This window comes from Lactuca virosa, chromosome 6 (assembly GCF_052849685.1).
Source record: "Lactuca virosa cultivar CGN04683 chromosome 6, Lactuca_virosa_CGN04683_v6, whole genome shotgun sequence".
Classification (NCBI taxonomy): domain Eukaryota; kingdom Viridiplantae; phylum Streptophyta; class Magnoliopsida; order Asterales; family Asteraceae; genus Lactuca; species Lactuca virosa.
In genome coordinates, this window is record NC_136431.1 from 181,967,795 (window position 1) to 181,988,109 (window position 20,315).

Consider the following 20,315-nt stretch of genomic DNA (forward strand, 5'->3'; position numbering starts at 1 on the left):
AGTAGTTTATGGTCACGGCTTAATATATTATTTGTCACTAAAAGTCAATATTAGTCATGACAAATGAAAAAACATGTGACTAATAGTAGTTTATGGTAAGAGATTAATATATTATGTGTCACTAATAGTTAATAATACTTATGACAAACGAACAAAACGTGTGACTAAAAGTAGTTTATGGTCACGGTTTAATATATTACGTGTCACTAAAACTCAACAATAACTATGAAAAATGAACAAACATGTGACTAATACTAGTTTATGGTCATGTTTTATTATATTACGTGTCACTAAAATTCAACAATAATCATGAAAACAAAACAACTTGTGAAGGAAAATAGCTTATAGTGACGGTTATAAATCGAGAAAACTACAAAAATTGGTATCTTATAGTGAAGGTTTTTTACCTATAATAACGGTTTTTATGGGTTATATTCAGCACAATTAAACGTCACAATCACTTACCTTTAATGATGAGACCTTTCGTTACATATTGAAAAAAAAAACGTCATTAAATGTCTATAGTAACAAGTTTTTTGCGTGGCCAAACTGATGCCATCTGCTAAAGATGTCCTCATCTTCAAATTTATTTTATCCGCCCAAATGAAGTTTCTATCACATAGGAAAGACAAATGCAATTAGAAGAACAAATCCCGAAGATTCTATCACACAAGAAAGACAAACGCAATTAGAAGAACAAATCATGACCGTTTTGAGACAATTCAATCTGTTCGTTCTTAGTTTTATGATTCTAAACATTTAATAATTGTATTTAATACTTGTAAATTGTAATGTATTTCTTAGTTTATAAACACTTGGTAATTTTATGTTACTCTAAAAATGTATTTTACACTTTTTATTGTAATACATAGTTTTGTGTTTGAATGTAAATACTATTTACATGTTCAATATATATATATATATATATATATATATATATATATATATATATATATATATATATATATATATATATATATATATAAAACAAATTATGGATTCTTTTAAAAAGTTTACCATTTTTGTAATTATTACTATTTTACCAAACGGATTTGTGATAAATATTTCGTCAGTAAAAAACTACATGTCAATATAAGTGGTCAAACCTGGCAAACGCTTTTTATCGGTATTCCGTCGCTACTCATGACAAATCTTTCCGTCGAAATCCGTCACTACATTTACGCATGAGCTATTTTACGATACACTTTTTTGTCGGAAACACCCGAGACGGAATACAGACACAGACGTATATGACAGATAGAAAAACTTCGTTTTCTAGTTCTAGTGTCGACGGAAAAAGCTTATGAAGATGGGATTACCAGTTAATTTTAGTGTTGATGTGTTTTTATCATTGATGAATTGCATGGTAACTTGATCTCTATGACTGGAATAATTAAGATTAAATTCTTAGTTAATTTTGAATTCATTTAACACTTGATTGTACGAACACAACGTATCACTTTGAATTAGATGTCGATATCACGTCAGCTCAATAATGCGATAAATTCCAAATATACGAAAAGTCGGCGACAAAGGATAACCAAACGTGGAACTAAAAATCTTTCAACCAATAAACATGCAATTAACGAGATTTTTAAACCCATGATTAGCGTTATCATAATGATTCGTAGATTAGAGACTGAACTTATGTATAATAATCTAAATGTTAGATATTTCATTTCTCGATACATTTTTTATCCAAACAAACGACCATACAACCTGCTCGCACGTTGTCATCGACTTTCGTGGGATTTCATTCGTGCAAAGTAAAATACTGTCGTACCAATATGACCGTCCTAAAAATATTTCTTATTCTTGTTAGCAACCGTTGAATATCTTAAAAAGTCACTAAATGTAAAATTTTCATATTTGCTTGTTATTACTAATGCTATCATCATTTACTTTGAGTTCTGTCAAATTTCTATATGAAAAATGTTTTTTTTACTTGGGGGAATGTATGTATGTTAGGATGAACTTGGAGTGATATATAGAATTAAGAAAATGTAATCAACGTTGACTTACGAATGTCAACCTTCGTGAGGGCCACAAATTAAGGGCAACCACTGCGGACATTATGTCGTTAGTTTTTGGGTGCTATAAATAGCTCTTGAATTACTTGAAGTCTATAAGCAGCGCTTTACACAAAGTTCACAGTTTAATACTTACCATGGCTTCACTTCATCCACAGAGGTTTTTCTTCATCTTTAGCATCATCACACTTGCCTTCTCCTGGTTTGTGAAACCTAGCGAAGCTGTCTACCATGGCTACGTACCGAGTCCTTGGACCCTTGCTCATGCAACATTTTATGGGGATGAGAGTGCATCTGAAACCATGGGTAAATATCATGGCTTAAAGCTAGTATCTTCTAGCTATCAAATACCCGTTTTAATTACTATCAAGTGAATATAACATTTGTCGATATATATTTCAGGAGGTGCTTGTGGATATGGAAACTTGATAACTAATGGATACGGAACGGATACAGCTGCTTTGAGCACAACCATCTTTAGCGAAGGTTACGCCTGTGGTCAATGTTACCAAATACGGTGTGTCCAATCTCCATGGTGCTACAAAGGATACACCACCGTTACTGCCACCAACCTCTGCCCGCCTAACTGGTCTCAGGATTCAAACAATGGAGGATGGTGTAATCCTCCCAGAACCCACTTCGACATGGCCAAGCCTGCCTTCATGAAAATTGCTCAGTGGAAGGCAGGCATTGTCCCTGTCATGTACCGCAGGTGAATTTCTGTTCCCATACTTGCAAGCATCAAGCTTTTCTACTTTATAACTTTTGTTGCACAAAGATGAACAAATTAACTTAATTGATATGTATTCTCTGGCATGCTAACATTTTTTGTATTTTAGGATACCATGCAATGCCATTAGGAAAGGTGGCATCAGATTCTCTTTTCAAGGTAATGGGTACTGGCTGTTGGTGTATGTGATGAATGTTGCTGGAGCTGGAGACATCAAACAGATGTGGGTGAAAGGAACAAAGACAGGTTGGATCAGCATGAGTCATAACTGGGGTGCGTCGTACCAAGCTTTTGCTACTCTTAAGGGACAAGCCCTCTCCTTCAGATTAACATCATACACCACCAAACAGACTATCACTGCGTACAATGTCGCCCCTGCTAACTGGAACTTAGGGTTGACTTATCAAGGCAACGTCAACTTCCATTGATATACTGGCCGTGTTTATAGTATTCAAACACCTCTTAATTCTGGCTCTTCAAACGCATTTGAAACCGTTTAATTGATCCGGTTGAAGCTAGTACATCTACTTTTCAGTAGTATTGTATCCGGATAGTATTTTTCAATTGTAATTAATTTCCGTCCACCCCATTAAAATTAAAACATTCTAATGGGGTAGAGATGGATATTAACCTAGCTGTGTATTTTAACTAGTATAAATAAGGACGTTGTTACGGTTTTTTATTTAATTTTATATATGTCAAAACAAAAAGACAAAAGAAGACACTAAGTTTAAATAAAATTAAAATATATAAATGTTGAAAGTTTGAGGTTAAACCTGTAACTTTCTAAAACAAAAGAAGTTTAGAAGAAATAAAAAATGGGTAGTTTGTGAGTAAAAAGAAGATTATGCAAACGGATTTTGTAATTCAGATGGTTTATGAACAAAGAAGATTATGTCCATTGGTCACGGTGTTAAAAACCCTTTACACTCGGATTATCACATCAATGTCATTTTAGTATTTTATTATTTATTAAATAATATTTTTTTAACATTAACACTTTATTAAACAAAGTTTAATGAATTTTCATAGAATTGACAATAGGTCGATCTTGGGTTCAACTTTAGCCCATTTATTAATTGGGTCGAAGATTTCAATCCAATCCAACCTATTTATTTAGATGGGAAAATGATACATACGACCTATGAACTTTCTAGGGTTTACCCTTTTAGTCACTAAACCTTTTTAGTGGCTTTATGAGGGAGCGAATTGTGTTGCAACCTAGCAATTTAGTCCCTTTAACTTATTATACCCCGTAACCATGTCACATCGTCCCAATTTGACACATCATCGATGACATGGCGACATTGTATTTAAGTCTTCGACCCAAACGACGTCGTTTTGGAATGTGAAAAGTAGAGGCCAAGTTCACACTGTTCACCCGCCTCCGTATAAAATGTGAAGCTTGTGCCGTAAAATGGCACAATTCATAACCTGGTTACCCCGATTGCACCCTAAACTTCGATACCAAACGCAAAAACGATGCCTTCACGATCATCTCAAGATCACAGTTGGTCACCCAACTACAATCGGAACATGGCTGAAATGTGTCGAATGGAGTCACAAATGAAGACCTGACGATCAATCTGTTGCAGACACAGTTAAAGGTGTAGCTTGTGAGGGAAGAGATTGCAAACGACCTTCATAAACTACGACGCAGCCTCACTAGAGAGATGAACGCCCTAAATCATGAAGTCGATGATGTTAGCGCATGTCAACTCGAGCTATCTAACATGGTTGTTGATTTAAAGAATCATTTATGTTCAATGCAAGCGTCGTATGTCAACTTTGTTCTGGGAAAAAAGAAGTAGAAGAAAGTGAAATGGGTCTTTGGGGTTTTAGTCGTTGCTGTTGTGGGGGTTTGAACCTACAGGTTTTTTAAATGACAGAAGAATTTTAGGTTAAACATTTCAATCCTCGATTTCTATTTTGTTTTGATGTGCATCTTGTTTATTCTCCTTATTAGTAACAGGTTTTGTTGGTTGTCTTTTGGTTTCTGGTTGTAGTATTTCGTGGTTTTGTGATCATGATGTTGTGATGATCAGTATTTTGATGGTAGTCACAGGTGATGGTTCTCGTATGTACTTAGGTAGTTATGGAAATCCTGTTATAGCTTGTTCAATATATGTAAAGATGCAGAAACCCATGAATGAAATGTTGATTAAGTTAACTTGTTCCCGTTATAAAATGAGTACTCTTATAAATGTAAATGTGCATGTGTCGTGAAGAATTAGGAATTTTTTATGTTGATTTTGTTCTTAGGACCACATGAAATAGTCAAACGTTTAATACCATTAAAACATGAACCCCAATGTTTGTTTGTGGGGACATGGGACAAAAGAGAAGAATCTAATACCCAGATTTGTCGTTTCCTATATCCAGAAATGGAAAACAATGAAAAGTGCTTTTTTGTTGTATTTGTGATTGCCTACTTTGAATAATTGTCTGGAAGAAATGAAATACCCCTAATTGGTTACGTCAAATAATAAAGTTATGACTAAAATACCCCTAGTGGGTTTAGTGACATAATAAATATTGACTTAAATACCCCTAGTGGGTTAAGTCACATAATATAAATTGCCTCTAATATCCCTGATCGGTTTATTAAAATAAAAGATAATGAAAGAAATACCCCTAATTCTTTAACAAATTAAAATGACAGAAATACCCCTAAACTATCATTCACCTGCCCTCTTTCACCAATTAAAATGAGACTAATACACCTGGGGGGATTGTATGTAATTTAACTTCTTCGATTGACTAAAATACCCCTACTTTAATAAGTACATGAAATACCATACACGTATTGTATTAACTGATTGAAATGACCAAAATACCCCCTACTTTAATAATAACATGAAATACCATACACCTATTGTATTAACTGATTCAAATGACCAAAATACCCCTACTTTAATAATAACATGAAATACCATACACCTATTGTATTAACTTATTCAAATGACCAAACTACCCCTACCTTAATAATAACATGACATACCACACATATTAAAAATACAAACACGCATCCAATATCAAATGTTAAGATTGTTATAACATACATCAACATAGCAAACATAAATTCCTTTGTTCAATCCACATTACAAACACACAATTAGAAGTGTAATTAATCTAACCCCATTAGCGATCCAACACTACTACCTTCACCTTCAACTCTTTTAGCGAGCTTTAGTTTAAGAATTCTCTCTGACTTTTTCCTATTGCTTGGTTGACTCGTAGTTTTCACTTGACTAACAACTTGATTAACCCTGACCACTTCCTCAGCTTCATTAACCCTCACCACTTGCTCAGATTCGTTTACCCTTATAACTTCATCAGTTTGTGGCTCAACTGCATCACCCATAACAACATCTTCTCCACCCCCTTGCATATTCACTGATTATTGTGTTTGCATGATTTTTTGTTTCTTTGTGAGATTAGTTTTAGGTGACCTTGGCACTTGAGTGCAAGTGGTCTTGTTGTGCCCTTTCTCTTTGCATATGCCACAAGAAACCTTTTTTTCCTGCCTTTGAAACAATGTGTTTTCCAGACATTTCAAAAGAATCCCTTATTCTTTTGACTTTTGGCCTGCCTGGCATTCTTATTTTTAAAGGAGGCAATGGAGGTGTAAAGGTTGTTGAAGGCCACATGTTCATCCCATTCATGCAACTTATAGACTTTTTGTAAGTATTATGGAAGAAGGCTGCCAGGTACAAAGGGTCTACATATGGCCCATCAGGTGTTACGTTAAAAAAAGCTAATGTAGCTACTAAATGAACACAATCATACCTATTTAGTTGTCATAACCTACAACTGCATTCCTTTTTTTGTAACATTGACAATGTATGACTCATCCATATTCCTTGTTTCAAACTTCATACTCCCACAAGACACAACCTGCCAATGCCTACATAAAGTAATGCAAATTTTAGAGTTGAAAGAGGTAAGTTATGTATGAAATAAAAGTGTGCATACCTTTGCTCATTTTGGAGAATATTCAATCTTGTTCTGATGTTTGGACAAACAGAATAAGGATTTCATCCTTGACCAGTGAGTTTCATAGTGACCATCCTTTGCATCACATATATATGAATGTCCTCCAACATGCTGATAATAGGTTTCTTCCTAGCATCCAAAATGACACTAGTAACCTCAACCATAGTAAAAGAGGAAATGATTATACAACTTTCTATTAGTCTCTTTTATTGAGAATATAGTACAAACATACGTAAGTCCAAATACTCATCATGAGCTACAAGTAAAATAATACATGACACATCTCAAAACTGTTATAAACATCTAGCCAATCTTACATGTTCTCATATAGAATTTCACATAAAGTACCAGCATAATGCTAGTTTCTAACACAATCCTAACATGTATGGGTAGTCGATACCCTTGGTCCGCATAAAATTAACTAAATAACTTGGCCGTGGAATAACACATTCTATGCCACTTGGAAACCTTATGGCATGTTGTGGTGATTTCCTCATGGAAACACTACTAGAAAACTGGTGCAATAGCTACAGCACAATCCGTAGCTATTCCGTAGCTATAAGTAAATAGCTATGGAATTGCTACGGAAAAATGTCTGTAGCATAATGGCCCATGGGAAAATTATAGCTACGGATTAGCTACGGAATCGCTATGAAAAAGCTACAGAATTTTCCGTAGCTAACGTAGCTACAGAATAGCTACGGAAATAAATAGCTACGGATTTCCTACAGATTAGCTACGGAAATGGATGGCTACGGAATAGCTACGGATCCAAATGGCTACGGAATAGCTACGGAAATATATAGCTACGAAATTGCTACGGCTCATATTACCTACGGATTTTCCGTAGGTAATCCGTAGGTAATTACTTTTAATTTAAAATAAAAAAAACAGCAAAATTTAATAAAAAAATCCAGTTTTTTTTTGTTCAAAATATTGAAAAAACTCATTACATTAAACTAATAATAATAATGAAATTCAACCACAAAACAAATAACATTACAATAAACCTAATAAACCTAAAAAAGTATCAAATACAAATACATATTACTAATGAACATTGTCTAATGATACATTAAATGTGTCTAATAATACACATTAAAAGTGTCAACTACAAATGTTTATTTAAATGCTTACATACATAAATTTGAGAATTATATGGTGGATTGCTTGGCAAATTACAGAGTAAGCTGAATCGATAAAGGCCGACAAGTGTTCTTCAATTTGAGTTTTGAATCATATTGTTCATGTTTCAACACACCATAATCAATTATCACAAAAAATACAAATATAGTAATGTACTTTCATTTATTTTTTTAATATAGCCATAATTAGGAACGTTTTCGAAAGTACAACGTTATAAGTAAGACATAATGAAAGTAAGATGTTATAATAAACATATATATCTTGCATTTAACTAGTTCAAAAATAAAAACACATTTCCTTCTAATAATCGACTCCTTCATCATGTTGTTGAATCACTACAATAATTGACTCATTCATTATTTTGTCATCACAAGAAGTTGGTTACCAATACAATGATCTATAATCCATAATAAAGATAGAAATTAAAGCAAATATATGCATGCACCAAGATTTAATCATTTAAAAACCATTCACCACTCTAATATGCCTTTCATGGCTACCAAAATCTTTGAAAGATGCTACATCTAGTTCCCAAAAATAACATATTTGTGTCAATTGTTTATTAGTAGTAAAATAAAAGGAAAGTATGTTTAAAGAAATATGAACTTACAATGCAATACATGGTCCATTAACTGTTTAAATCATAACCTCAAAATTCATCTCCAACTCCAAATCAGCCACCATTAAACCCAAATTTTCAATTATCGAAAATTGAAAATCCAAAACTGAAGTGAAACCCGTAAAATAATGGCAAAATCAATGTAATCTGATAAAAATTGGAACAAAAACTAACGAAAATATGAAAATTTTTTTTGTCTTTTTCACCTGCAAACCGATCTTGGAGAGCTACAATGGTGGTCTACTTGCATCACCTGCAAATCGAGCCTACAAAGCAAATCTGTTAGATAAATCCCGATAAGGTATTACAAGCTGTAAAAAGGAAAGCAATTCTTAGAGAAACTATGAATGGTCTTGTAAAGTTTGTAATTATCGAAGAATTATGATATCGGTCCAGCTAAATGTGCAATATCTGTCTAGCAAAATGTGCACCGGGTATAGATACTAAGGTTTACCTTAGTTGGAGAAGAAATCGAGCAAAAGAGGTGACGGAGAAGGGATGGACGCGCCTAAATCAAAACAAAACCTAAATCGAAATGAATCCAAAATCAAAATAAACCCTAAATCAAAACAAAGCTAAATCGAAATGAATCCTAACCCATTTAATCTAACATTTTTAACAAATTTATAAAATTAACCTAACATTTCAACAAAATTAACATTTTTAACAAATTGAAGTTCACAACATTTTTTATATAACATTTATATCACATTTAACAATCTAACAAACTAACCTAACATGTATCACATTTTCAACAAAGCTAAGAAATTAACCAAATATTTTATCAAATTCAACCAAACTTTAACCTAAACCCTTAAATTCGACCTCACATTCAACAAAACATATCAACATTATCAATGAATAAAGCATCTAAATTGTATACATGAAGTAATTTCAAAAAAAAAACTAGGGTTTTACCTTTTTGGGGAAGAATCGAGCAAAGAGGCCGAGAGATACGAGGGCAGATGCGCCGGAGAAGAAGGCGAGTTGGGCGGCGACGACAACGTCGACGGAGAAGAGGGTCGCTGACGAACGGGAGTTGTGTTCGTGTGGTCGCCTTCAGTGGGGTTTTTCTTTTCTGTTCGTCGAATGGGGTATGTTTCGTCCGAGAGTATACAAATACAGCAAAAGATGAGGGATTTTATTTAAAAGAAATAGCTACCGATTTGCTACGGCCCAGCTTTGGAGTCTGCTACGGATTAGCTACGGATGGCCATTAGCGACAGCTTACCTACGCTTAGCTACGACTAGCAAAAAAAAAATTAGGGTGGGGTTCGAACTCGTGCTGCCTATGTATTCTGCGACTATCTTAACAATCGGCCGGGCATGCCACATCCATGCCAAGTAGGTCGACAATTTCTTTTAAACACTTCCTCATTATTATTATTATTATTATTATTATTATTATTATTATTATTATTATTATTATTAGCTATAAATTGATCCCGAATGTGCACACGACTTTATGAACGATATTAATAGCTATAAGTTGGTGGTATATATATACGTGTATAAGTGTATGTATACGTGTTTGTGAGTATTTATATATGAATGTAGATCATAAGCATTATAGTTTTAAACCATTAAACGAGTAATGTATCCCGTATATGCACACGACTTTATGAATGATATTAATAGCTATAAGTTGGTGAAAATATAGATAATCATGTATAATAGAGGTGTGAAAAAACGAAGCGGAAAAAACGACGTTTGGTGCCCGAAAAATCGAAAATAAGAAAATAAAGAAAAACGGGGTGGGGTAAGAATCAAACTCGCATCTCGGGCATAACTAACCAACACACTTACCATCTGGCCGGGCATGCCACATCCTTGCTGAATTAGTCTCCTATTAGTTTTATACACTTTTTTTTTCGATTATTATTATTATTATTATTATTATTATTATTATTATTATTATTATTATTTATTTATTTTTTCAATATTCAAGTCTTAAAACTTTTTTTATGATCGTTTTGTTTTTACATATTTAAAACACAAACAATTAAAAATTATACTAATAGTCCGAATAATAATAATATTCACAAACATAATGATAAAATATAATAATGGTAATTAATGTGTTTAACACACAAACAAACGAACAATCGAAGAAAAAAAAATACTACATTTAATACATCAACAAGGTGAAATAATATACGTTTAATGTATAAATTAAATAATGAAAAAATATGATAATTATGGGAAATATGTATATTTGTATAAGTATGTATGTATGTATGTATGTGTGTGCTTATGTATATGTATGTGTATGTATATGTATGTGTATGTGTAAGCATTACCACGTTAAACAATGAAACGGGTAATGGTGGTGGTGGTGGTGGTGATGGTGATGGTGATTATAGTGATGATGATGGTGATGATTAGGATGATGATGATGATGATGATGATGGTGATGGTGATGGTGATGGTGATGATGATGATGATGTTGATGATGGTGATGATGGTGATGATGATGGTGATAATGATGATGATGATGATGATGATGATGATGATGATGATGATGATGATCATCATCATCATAATGTAGGTATACGTGTTTGTGAGATGTATGTGAACGTATTCATAAACATTATAGTGTTAAACCGCTAAATGAGCAATGGATCACGTATGTGCACACGACTTTATGAATGATATTAATACCTATAAATTGAGCCAATCCGTAGCTAATTAGCTACGGATTGGCTATGGATTTTTCTTATTTTCGATTTTTCGGGCACCAAACGTCGTTTTTTTCGTTCCGTTTTTTTACACCTCTACTATACATTATTATCTATATTTTCACCAATTTATAGGTATTAATATCATTCATAAAGTCGTGTGCACATACGGGATCCATTGCTTGTTTAGTGGTTTAACACTATAATGCTTATGAATACGTTCACATACATCTCACAAACACGTATACATACACATATACACGTACACATATACCACAACTCATTCATGTATATAAATATACATATACAAACATAATCCATTACAAGTTGGTGAAAAGTATAGACATTACAATGTTAAACTGTGAAAGGAGTACTTGATCCCGAAGCGGCACACGACTTTATAAACGATATTAATATCTATAAGTTGGTGAAAATATAGATAATCATGTATAGTAGAGGAGTGAAAAAAATCGTAGCGAAAAAAACGACGTTTGGAGCGCGAAAAATCGAAAATAAGAAAAATCTGTAGCTAATCAATTAGCTACGGATTAGCTACGATATTTTCTTATTTTTGATTTTTCAGGCACCAAATTTCGTTTTTCACTCCGTTTTTTTCACACCTCTATTATAAATAATTATCTATATTTTCTCTAACTTATAGCTATTAATATCATTTATAAAGTTGTGTGCACATACGGGATCCATTACTTGTTTAGTGGTTTAACACTATAATGCTTATGAATACATTCACATACATCTCACAAACACGTATACATACACATATACACGTACATATATACCACAACTCATTCATGTATATAAATATACATATACAAACATAATCCATCACAAAGTTGGTGAAAAGTATATGCATTACCATGTTAAACTATGAAACGAGTACTTGATCCCGAAGGGGCACACGACTTTATGAATGATATTAATAGCTATAAGTTGGTGAAAATATAGATAATCATGTATAGTAGAGGTGTGAAAAAAAACGAAGCGAAAAAAACGACGTTTGGTGTCTGAAAAATCGAAAATAAGAAAAATCTGTAGCTAATCCGTAGCTACTTAGCTACGGATTAGCTATGGAATTCTAACGGAAAGCATACTCCGTAGCTAATCCGTGAGTAATTAGTATCCGTAGGTATTCCGTAGCCATTCCGTACCTAATTTGCTACGGAATAGCTACGGATTAGCATCGGTAGCTATTCCGTAGCTAATTAGCTACCGAATAGCTACGGATTAGCATCTGTAGCTACTCCCTAGCTATTCCGTAGCTATGCCGTTACTAAATTAGGACATCCCATTCTGTAGCTGATCCTTAACGATTCCGTAGCTAATTGTTTTCCGTGGGAAAACTCCTTGTTTTTTAGTAGTCAAACCCAATAACAACGTTGCCTGGAAAAATAAGCTAGTTTAGATATAATGCCTCAAACACAACCTAACATATCTACATAATATTTTAATCGATTCCACGTATAACCTTAATAATGCAATAAATTCCAATAGTACAACAAAGTCGGCTAACGATAAGCAGACGTGCATGGAACAGAAAATCTTTGAACTACTATTGTCAGAAACATGTAAATAAACAAGATTCTTAATTTATTGATAATATTATTATAATGGTTCGTAGATTAATTATGCAGTCAACTTATTTAATAATCTTCGTTTAAGCAATGGTTTCAGCTTTGAGAGTTTTCTAGCCAAACAGCAAACATACAACCTGCTCGCACGTTGTGATGGGATTTAATTCATAAACATTTGTAAGAAGATGCTTATCTTAAAAAAACAATTTTTTAATTCCAACGTCTTAATATCTTAATATACCAATAAGCTTATAAGCATTACGTACGTTTTTATATTCGTGAGCGTCACAAAACCCACCCTCTTCCGACAATTTGTCGCTAGATTTTGGGTCCTATAAATAACTGTTGATGTTGAAGCTATCAATAAGCAGCAGTTGTACAAAATTCACATCAACACCTTCAAATTAAGTTAAAGAAACCAAAGACAATGGCTACATTTCATCATTCACGGAGGTTTTGCTTCATCCATAGCATCATCACAATCGTCTTCTCCTGGTTTGCAAACCTTACTGGAGCTGCCTACCATGGCTATGTGCCGAGTCCCTGGACTCTCGCACATGCCACGTTTTATGGGGATGAGACTGCATCTGCAACCATGGGTAAATATCATGGCTTAAAGCTAGTATCTTCTAGCGATCAAATACCCGTTTCACTATCAAGTAAATATAACATTTCTGGATATATATATTTCAGGTGGTGCTTGTGGATATGGAAACTTGATAACTAATGGATACGGAACGGATACAGCTGCTTTGAGCACAACCATCTTTAGCGATGGTTACGCCTGTGGTCAGTGTTACCAAATACGGTGTGTCCAATCTCCATGGTGCTACACAGGATACACCACCGTTACTGCCACCAACCTTTGCCCGCCTAACTGGTCTCAGGATTCAAACAATGGAGGATGGTGTAATCCTCCCAGAACCCACTTCGACATGGCCAAGCCTGCCTTCAAGAAAATTGCTCAATGGAAGGCAGGCATTGTCCCTGTCATGTACCGCAGGTGCATTTCTTTTCCTATACTAGCAAGCATCAAACTTTTCTACTTTATAACATTTGATGTACAAAGATGAACAAATTAACTTAATTTGATATGTAATCTCTGGCATGCTAATTTTATTGTTTTTGTATTTTAGGGTACCATGCAATGCTATTAGAAAAGGTGGCATTCGATTCTCTTTTCAAGGAAATGGCTACTGGCTGTTGGTTTATGTGATGAATGTTGCTGGTGCTGGAGACATCAAACAGATGTGGGTGAAAGGGACAAAGACAGGTTGGATCAGCATGAGTCATAACTGGGGTGCTTCATACCAAGCTTTCGCAACTCTTAAGGGTCAAGCCCTCTCCTTCCGATTAACTTCATACACCACCAAACAGACTATCACTGCCTACAATGTCGCCCCTGCTAACTGGAACTTAGGGTTGGCATATCAAGGCAACGTCAACTTCCATTGATCACCTTTCAATGTTCTGGCTCTTCAAACGCATTTGAAACCGTTTGATTCAGTTGAAGCTGGTACATCTGCTTTTAAATAATATTGTATCCAGTTAGTATTTTTGAGACTGTAATGAACTGAAAGATTTTTGAGTATCTAGCAAAAGAAAAGTAAAATTATCAAAGGATAAAAGAGGAATATACATTTAGGTCATTTTGAATTTCTCCTTAAAGCAGTTGAATCAGGGGATGTAGTGTTGTACAAATGTTACCAACAAATTATAAGATATACCTCAAAGAAGGGTGACCAGAGCTAAAACCCACCTAAATTTCTTCTATAAAAGATAATATCTTAATTTTTGACACTCCTTTATTGGAGTCTCATTTTTTATGAAAATAACAGCAACAGATGGAAGCTGGATACAAATTCTTCTCTTTCCAAATGAAAAGAGAACTCATCGCCTGCAATTAAAAAGCCTCACCATATCTAATCATATGTAAATATTAGCAAGTGTTACCATGTAAAAAGGAAAACCGAAGTAGGCTTGCTTGAATCGGAGCATAAACATGGCGGTAACATGAGAACAAATCAAATCAAACTTAAATTTCCTGAGAAGCTGATGACGATTTTCAAAAATTAAAATTCTATTAACACAAAATTCTTGACGTTCTCAATAATATGAAAAAACAAGGGTACAAATATATTACTTTTGATTAGGAGAAGGTGGCAAGCAGCTTGGAAGAGGTAACCGTCAACTTGATTGCCCCGGACATCCGTCTACAACACACAACACACATAACAATGGAGAAACCATGATCCCTACTTCACATCCGGAAAAGAGATATTGGATACCGATTATCCCCAAATTGGGACTTGATTCGCCATCCAATTATTAAAACTAAAAAAAAGTAATTGAAATGATTCTGATGTAACCTCCACGGATTTTAAACCAAACGAATAGCGTGGTATTAGAAACAACTACGATCAACAAAGTGTGGATAGGAAACCATCAGAATCGATCCCGCCAGTTTGAACTTCCTTTCCGCACATAAGCGGTGGAATTACACAACATAGATGATTGAGACTTGGTGGCTAAAGCAATCGTCAAATGAGAGAGAGAGAGAGAGAGAGAGAGAGTAACACTAAAGAAAAAAGGTGATCCTTTAGGGTTGAAATTTGAAAATCGAATCTCTATATGAGATTACATCCCAGATTTCTGGAATTTAGGGCTGATTTATAGCATAGAAGTTGGAAAGCAGAGCGAGAATGAAGGCGGATGGGTATTAAGAAGCAGAAACGGTATTTTTGGAACTTCACATAGAAAATTTGAGCGGGAAAATTTGCTCGCAATTGGGTACTCATTAGAAGATATGTCAAAACAAAAGAATAAAAGAAAACCATAAATTTAAATAAAATCAAAATATATAAAAGATGAAAGTTTAAGATTAAATCCGTAACTTTCTAGAACAAAAAAGGTTTAAAAGAAATAAAAAAAAATGGGTAGTTTGTTAATAAAGAAGATTTTCGAGACAAATTTTGTAACTTAGATTGTATATAAATAAAGAAAAGATTATGTCCATTGTGACCATTCACTGCTATGTAATCCTATCAACGAGTGATGATTTGTGAAGAATTGAAAGAGAAAATTTTCATTATTCTCCAATATCACTTTTACAATACTGAGAGTAAGAATATATAATCTGTACAAACTAGAGCTAATCTAACAAAATAAAACTAACTCTAACAAACGCTTACGTCATCATCTAACTAACTGTACAGGAGAAGTCAACATAAGTCAAATCTAACTCTAACATCCCCCCTCAAAAGGTTCTTTGTAAACACGTCAGCTAACTGAGATTGTGTTGGTATATGCTTGAGAGAAATTAAACCATCTTGCAGTTTTTCCCGGACAAAATGGCAATCAATCTCCACGTGTTTTGTCCTCTCGTGGAAGACAGGATTTCGAGCAATATGGATCGCACCTAGATTATCACAATGAATAGGAACAGGAGTTAAATTGGGAACATTGAACTCGTGTAGTAATCTTGTAAGCCATGCTAGTTCAGTTGTTACCCTTCTCATACTTCTGTACTCAGCTTCTGCCGAGGACAAGGAGACAGTGATTTGCTTCTTAGATTTCCAAGTAACAGGGCTATCACCAAGAAAAATAATGAATCCGCTAATACTTCTTCTGGTTTGGGGGCAAGAAGCCCAATCAGAATCACAGTAAGCTCTTAATGAGAAAGCATCACTGTTATTCATTAACAATCCTTGATTTGGATCATTATTAAGATATTTAAGAACATGCATAGCTGCTTCCAAATGAGGAGATCTAGGGTCTGACATGAACTGGCTAAGATGTTGAACTGAAAAAGCTAGATCAGGTCTTGTATTGACCAGAAAATTCAATTTGCCAACTAAGCTTCTGAATATTTCTGGATTTTCTAAATGATCCCCTTGAGAAAGAAACAATTTCTGATTTGATGGCAAAGGACAAACTGCATTTCCAGAACAATTGAATTCCTTTAGCAATTCTGAAGCAAATTTCCTTTGAGTAAGAACAATGCCATTTGTAGTATACAAGACTTCAATGCCCCAAAAAAAATTGAGATGTCCAAGATCTTTTATCTTGAAAGTTGAATCTAGAAATGCTTTTAGTTGAATGATCTCTTCTGTGTTGTTGCCTGTTACCATAATGTCAGCGACATATACAGCAACAAAAGTAACATGATCCCCCATTTTCTTGAAGAATAGTGAAGAGTCATTCTTGGAATTTTGATATCCAATATCCTTTAAAGTAGAAGAAAGTCTAGCATGCCAGTGTCTTGATGCTTGCTTGAGCCCATACAATGATTTTTGAAGTTTGCAGACTTGATTTGGATTAGACATTTTTAAACCAGGTGGTGGTTTCATATAGATCTCTTCATGCAAATCTCCATGCAAAAATGCATTATTCACATCTAGTTGATACATACTCCATCCTTTCTTGACTGCAGTAGCTATTAAAGCCCTGATGGTAGTCATTTTGACGACTGGTGAAAAAGTCTCTGTATAGTCAATTCTAGCTTTTTGTGTAAATCCTTTGACTACTAGGCGTCCTTTACACCTTTCCACATCACCATTTGCCTTATATTTCACTTTATATACCCATTTGCAACTGATGGGTTTCTTCCCTTTAGGAAGATCAACAAGAACCCATGTATTATTTGCTTCTAATGCTTCAAACTCTTTGTTCATAGCTTCTTGCCATTCTGGTATTAAAACCGCCTCTTCAAAGCATGATGGTTCAGAAATCTGATTCATGTTTTGAATTAAACGTTTGCTTTCTTTTGACAAAGTAGAAAAGCAAACATGTTTTGGTGAAGAAGTATGAGTGATATGATGAGAACAAGATAAGAATAAATAACATTGAGGATTTTGAGGATTTTGAAAATTGCAAGAAGCATTGTTGCAAATGAAATCTTGTAAATAAACAGGAGTTTTGAGGGTTCTGGTGGTACGTCTAAGAACAGGTGGAGAATTATCAGGTAATGGTTGAAAGCTGTCATCAGGGGTATTTTGGGTATTGTCAACATTAGCAGTAGGAACATTAGAAAAATCATTTTCATATTGAGATGGGTTGATTTCTCTTGGAAATAAAGGCTCAAAAAATGACCTTTTATCATGATAAGGAAAGATATGTTCATGAAAAATGACATTTCTAGAAACATTAACTTGTTTTGTTGTCATGTCATAAACTTTGTATCCTTTCTTGCCATATGGATAACCAATAAAAATATTTGGAAGAGCTCTTGGTTTAAACTTGTCTCTATTATGTGATAGAGTACTAACAAAGCATAGACATCCAAAACTTTTCAAATCAGAATATGTAGGATGTTTACCATGTAGAACAAAATAAGAAGATTTTCCTTTTAGAACCTTTGATGGGAATCTGTTTATTAGATGAGTAGCAGTCAATACACAATCACCCCAAAAGCTTAAGGGTAATTTTGACAGAAACATGAGAGCTCTAGAAGTTTCCAAGAGATGTTTGTGTTTCCTCTCAACAACCCCATTTTGTTGAGGGGTATTTCTGCAACTTGTTTGATGAAGAATGCCTTGTTCTTGAAAAAATGAAATAGCCTCATTGCTTGATCCCAATTCATAAGCATTGTCTGATCGTATAACCTTGATGTTCTTGCCAAATTGAGTTAAAACCATCTGAATGAAACCTTTAATGACATTAAAAGCATTACTTTTGGTACTCAAAAGATGAGTCCATGTGGTTCTAGTGTAATCATCTACAATAGTGAGGAAATAAGACTTTCCATTATAGGTTTTAGTATGATATGGGCCCCATGTATCAACATGAATGAGATCAAAAGGAGAAGATGTATGAATTGTACTTTGACCAAAAGGCAATTTATGCTGTCTAGCTTTAGAACAAATGTCACAAGGAAGATTAGAATCAATATTTTCTTTGTTCAAAAGATTTAGAGTTTTCAACTTGTACAATGGCAAATGCCCAAGTCTATTGTGCCACAAAAGAAACAAATTGTTTGTGGTAACATTATTACAAACAGAACTAGAAAAAATAACAGATGGATCTGAAGGAATGATTGAAGTAATAGAAAGTGCAATGGCTTTGTTCTTGTTTTGATTGGAATGCATAAAATACAATCCAACTTTATGTCTACCAAGAACCAGAGGCCTCTTCAGAGAAAGGCCCTGTAACAAGAAACAAAACTTGTCTGAAAATACAACAAAAGAGTTTAACTTATGACACAACTTGCTGATTGACAAAAGATTGAACTGGAAGTGAGGTACATAAAGAACGTTGTGAAGAATAACATCATCAGCAAGATAAGTACTTCCAACTTCATAAGCACTTATTTGATGTCCATTAGGAAGAGTGATTTGATATGGAATTTTTAAAGTTTGGATTTGAAACAACAAGGATCTGTTATGACACATATGATCACTAGCCCCTGAGTCAATAATCCAAGTAGTTGTAGCAGTAACAAGACAATGACAACTAATTGGATTAATATTGACTGCAGATTGATTAGGGGTATTTTGGGAAAAAAATGTATTACCAGCAAAGTTGAAGTTGGAATGATTCCCATTGGCATTGTTTCGATGATTGCTTTGAGATTGTTGATTCAAAGTTGATGAAGTTTGAACAAAATTGGCATTTGTTGAACTGACTTGATGTGTTTGAGGCTGACAAGTGCTCATCTGTGATTGATTTTGTGATTCAAATCCTTTGTTGAAGTTGTTGAACATTGAAATGAATTGTTGATATTGTTGGAACTGTTCTTTTGAAAACTCAGGAAGATTTTGAATGTTGTAAGAAGAATTATTTGATTGTTGAGCATGGTGTTCTTCATTATCATTATGGAAAATGGCATTAGCAGCAATTCCTTTTCCTTTTGTGAATTTAAAATCCTTTGGAAAACCAATAAGACGGTAGCATTTATTGGCTGTGTGACCAGGCTTCTTACAAAAATTGCATGTGATACTTCTTTTATAATCTTTCCCTTCATAATTGTTCTTGACATGAGATGTACCAGCCTTAATGTTCATAGCAAACAGATTCAAGAAAGAAGTTGGAAGATGAGTGTACCTCTCTTTGTTTTTCATCTTGAATTAAGAGAGCATAAGCTTGTGCAACAGTTGGAAGAGGTTTCATCATGAGAATACTTCCTCTAACAGCACCATATTCACCATTTAATCCCATGAGGAACTTGATCAGCTTTTGATTTTGTTGATTCTCTTGGACTTGTTGAGCAGATCCGCAAGTACAAGTAGGAATTGACGATAAGGAATTTAATTCATCCCAAAGTTTCTTAAGTTTGGTAAAATAAGTTGCTAGATCATCCGATCCCTGTGATAAATCGGAAATAGACTTTTGAAGATGATAGAGTTTGGCTCCATTTGATTGACCAAATCTATCATCTAAATCCTTCCAGATTTCGTTAGCTGTTGAAGATAACAACGAGATGCAAATAATTGAAGACCCCATTTTAAGCGTACGATAATTGGCTCATGATAGACCAATTCTATGGAAAATCTGCCATAATTATATATTATATACATTTTTTTTGAA

General features: G+C 34.1%; 2 protein-coding genes across 2 annotated transcripts; both read left to right on the forward strand.

The window, feature by feature from the left end:
- The first annotated feature begins 2,133 nt into the window (after window positions 1–2,133).
- On the forward strand, window positions 2,134–3,296 carry LOC145119283 (expansin-A18-like). Its single transcript, XM_079054909.1, has 3 exons — window positions 2,134–2,336; window positions 2,433–2,742; window positions 2,870–3,296. Exons 1-3 carry the CDS (start codon window positions 2,168–2,170, stop codon window positions 3,186–3,188), a joined length of 798 nt encoding a protein of 265 aa, XP_078911035.1. The 5' UTR covers window positions 2,134–2,167; the 3' UTR covers window positions 3,189–3,296.
- Window positions 3,297–13,134: 9,838 nt separating this feature from the next.
- Window positions 13,135–14,431, forward strand: LOC145119108 (expansin-A18-like). Its single transcript, XM_079054738.1, has 3 exons — window positions 13,135–13,390; window positions 13,485–13,794; window positions 13,928–14,431. Exons 1-3 carry the CDS (start codon window positions 13,219–13,221, stop codon window positions 14,244–14,246), a joined length of 801 nt encoding a protein of 266 aa, XP_078910864.1. The 5' UTR covers window positions 13,135–13,218; the 3' UTR covers window positions 14,247–14,431.
- Window positions 14,432–20,315: the final 5,884 nt, after the last annotated feature.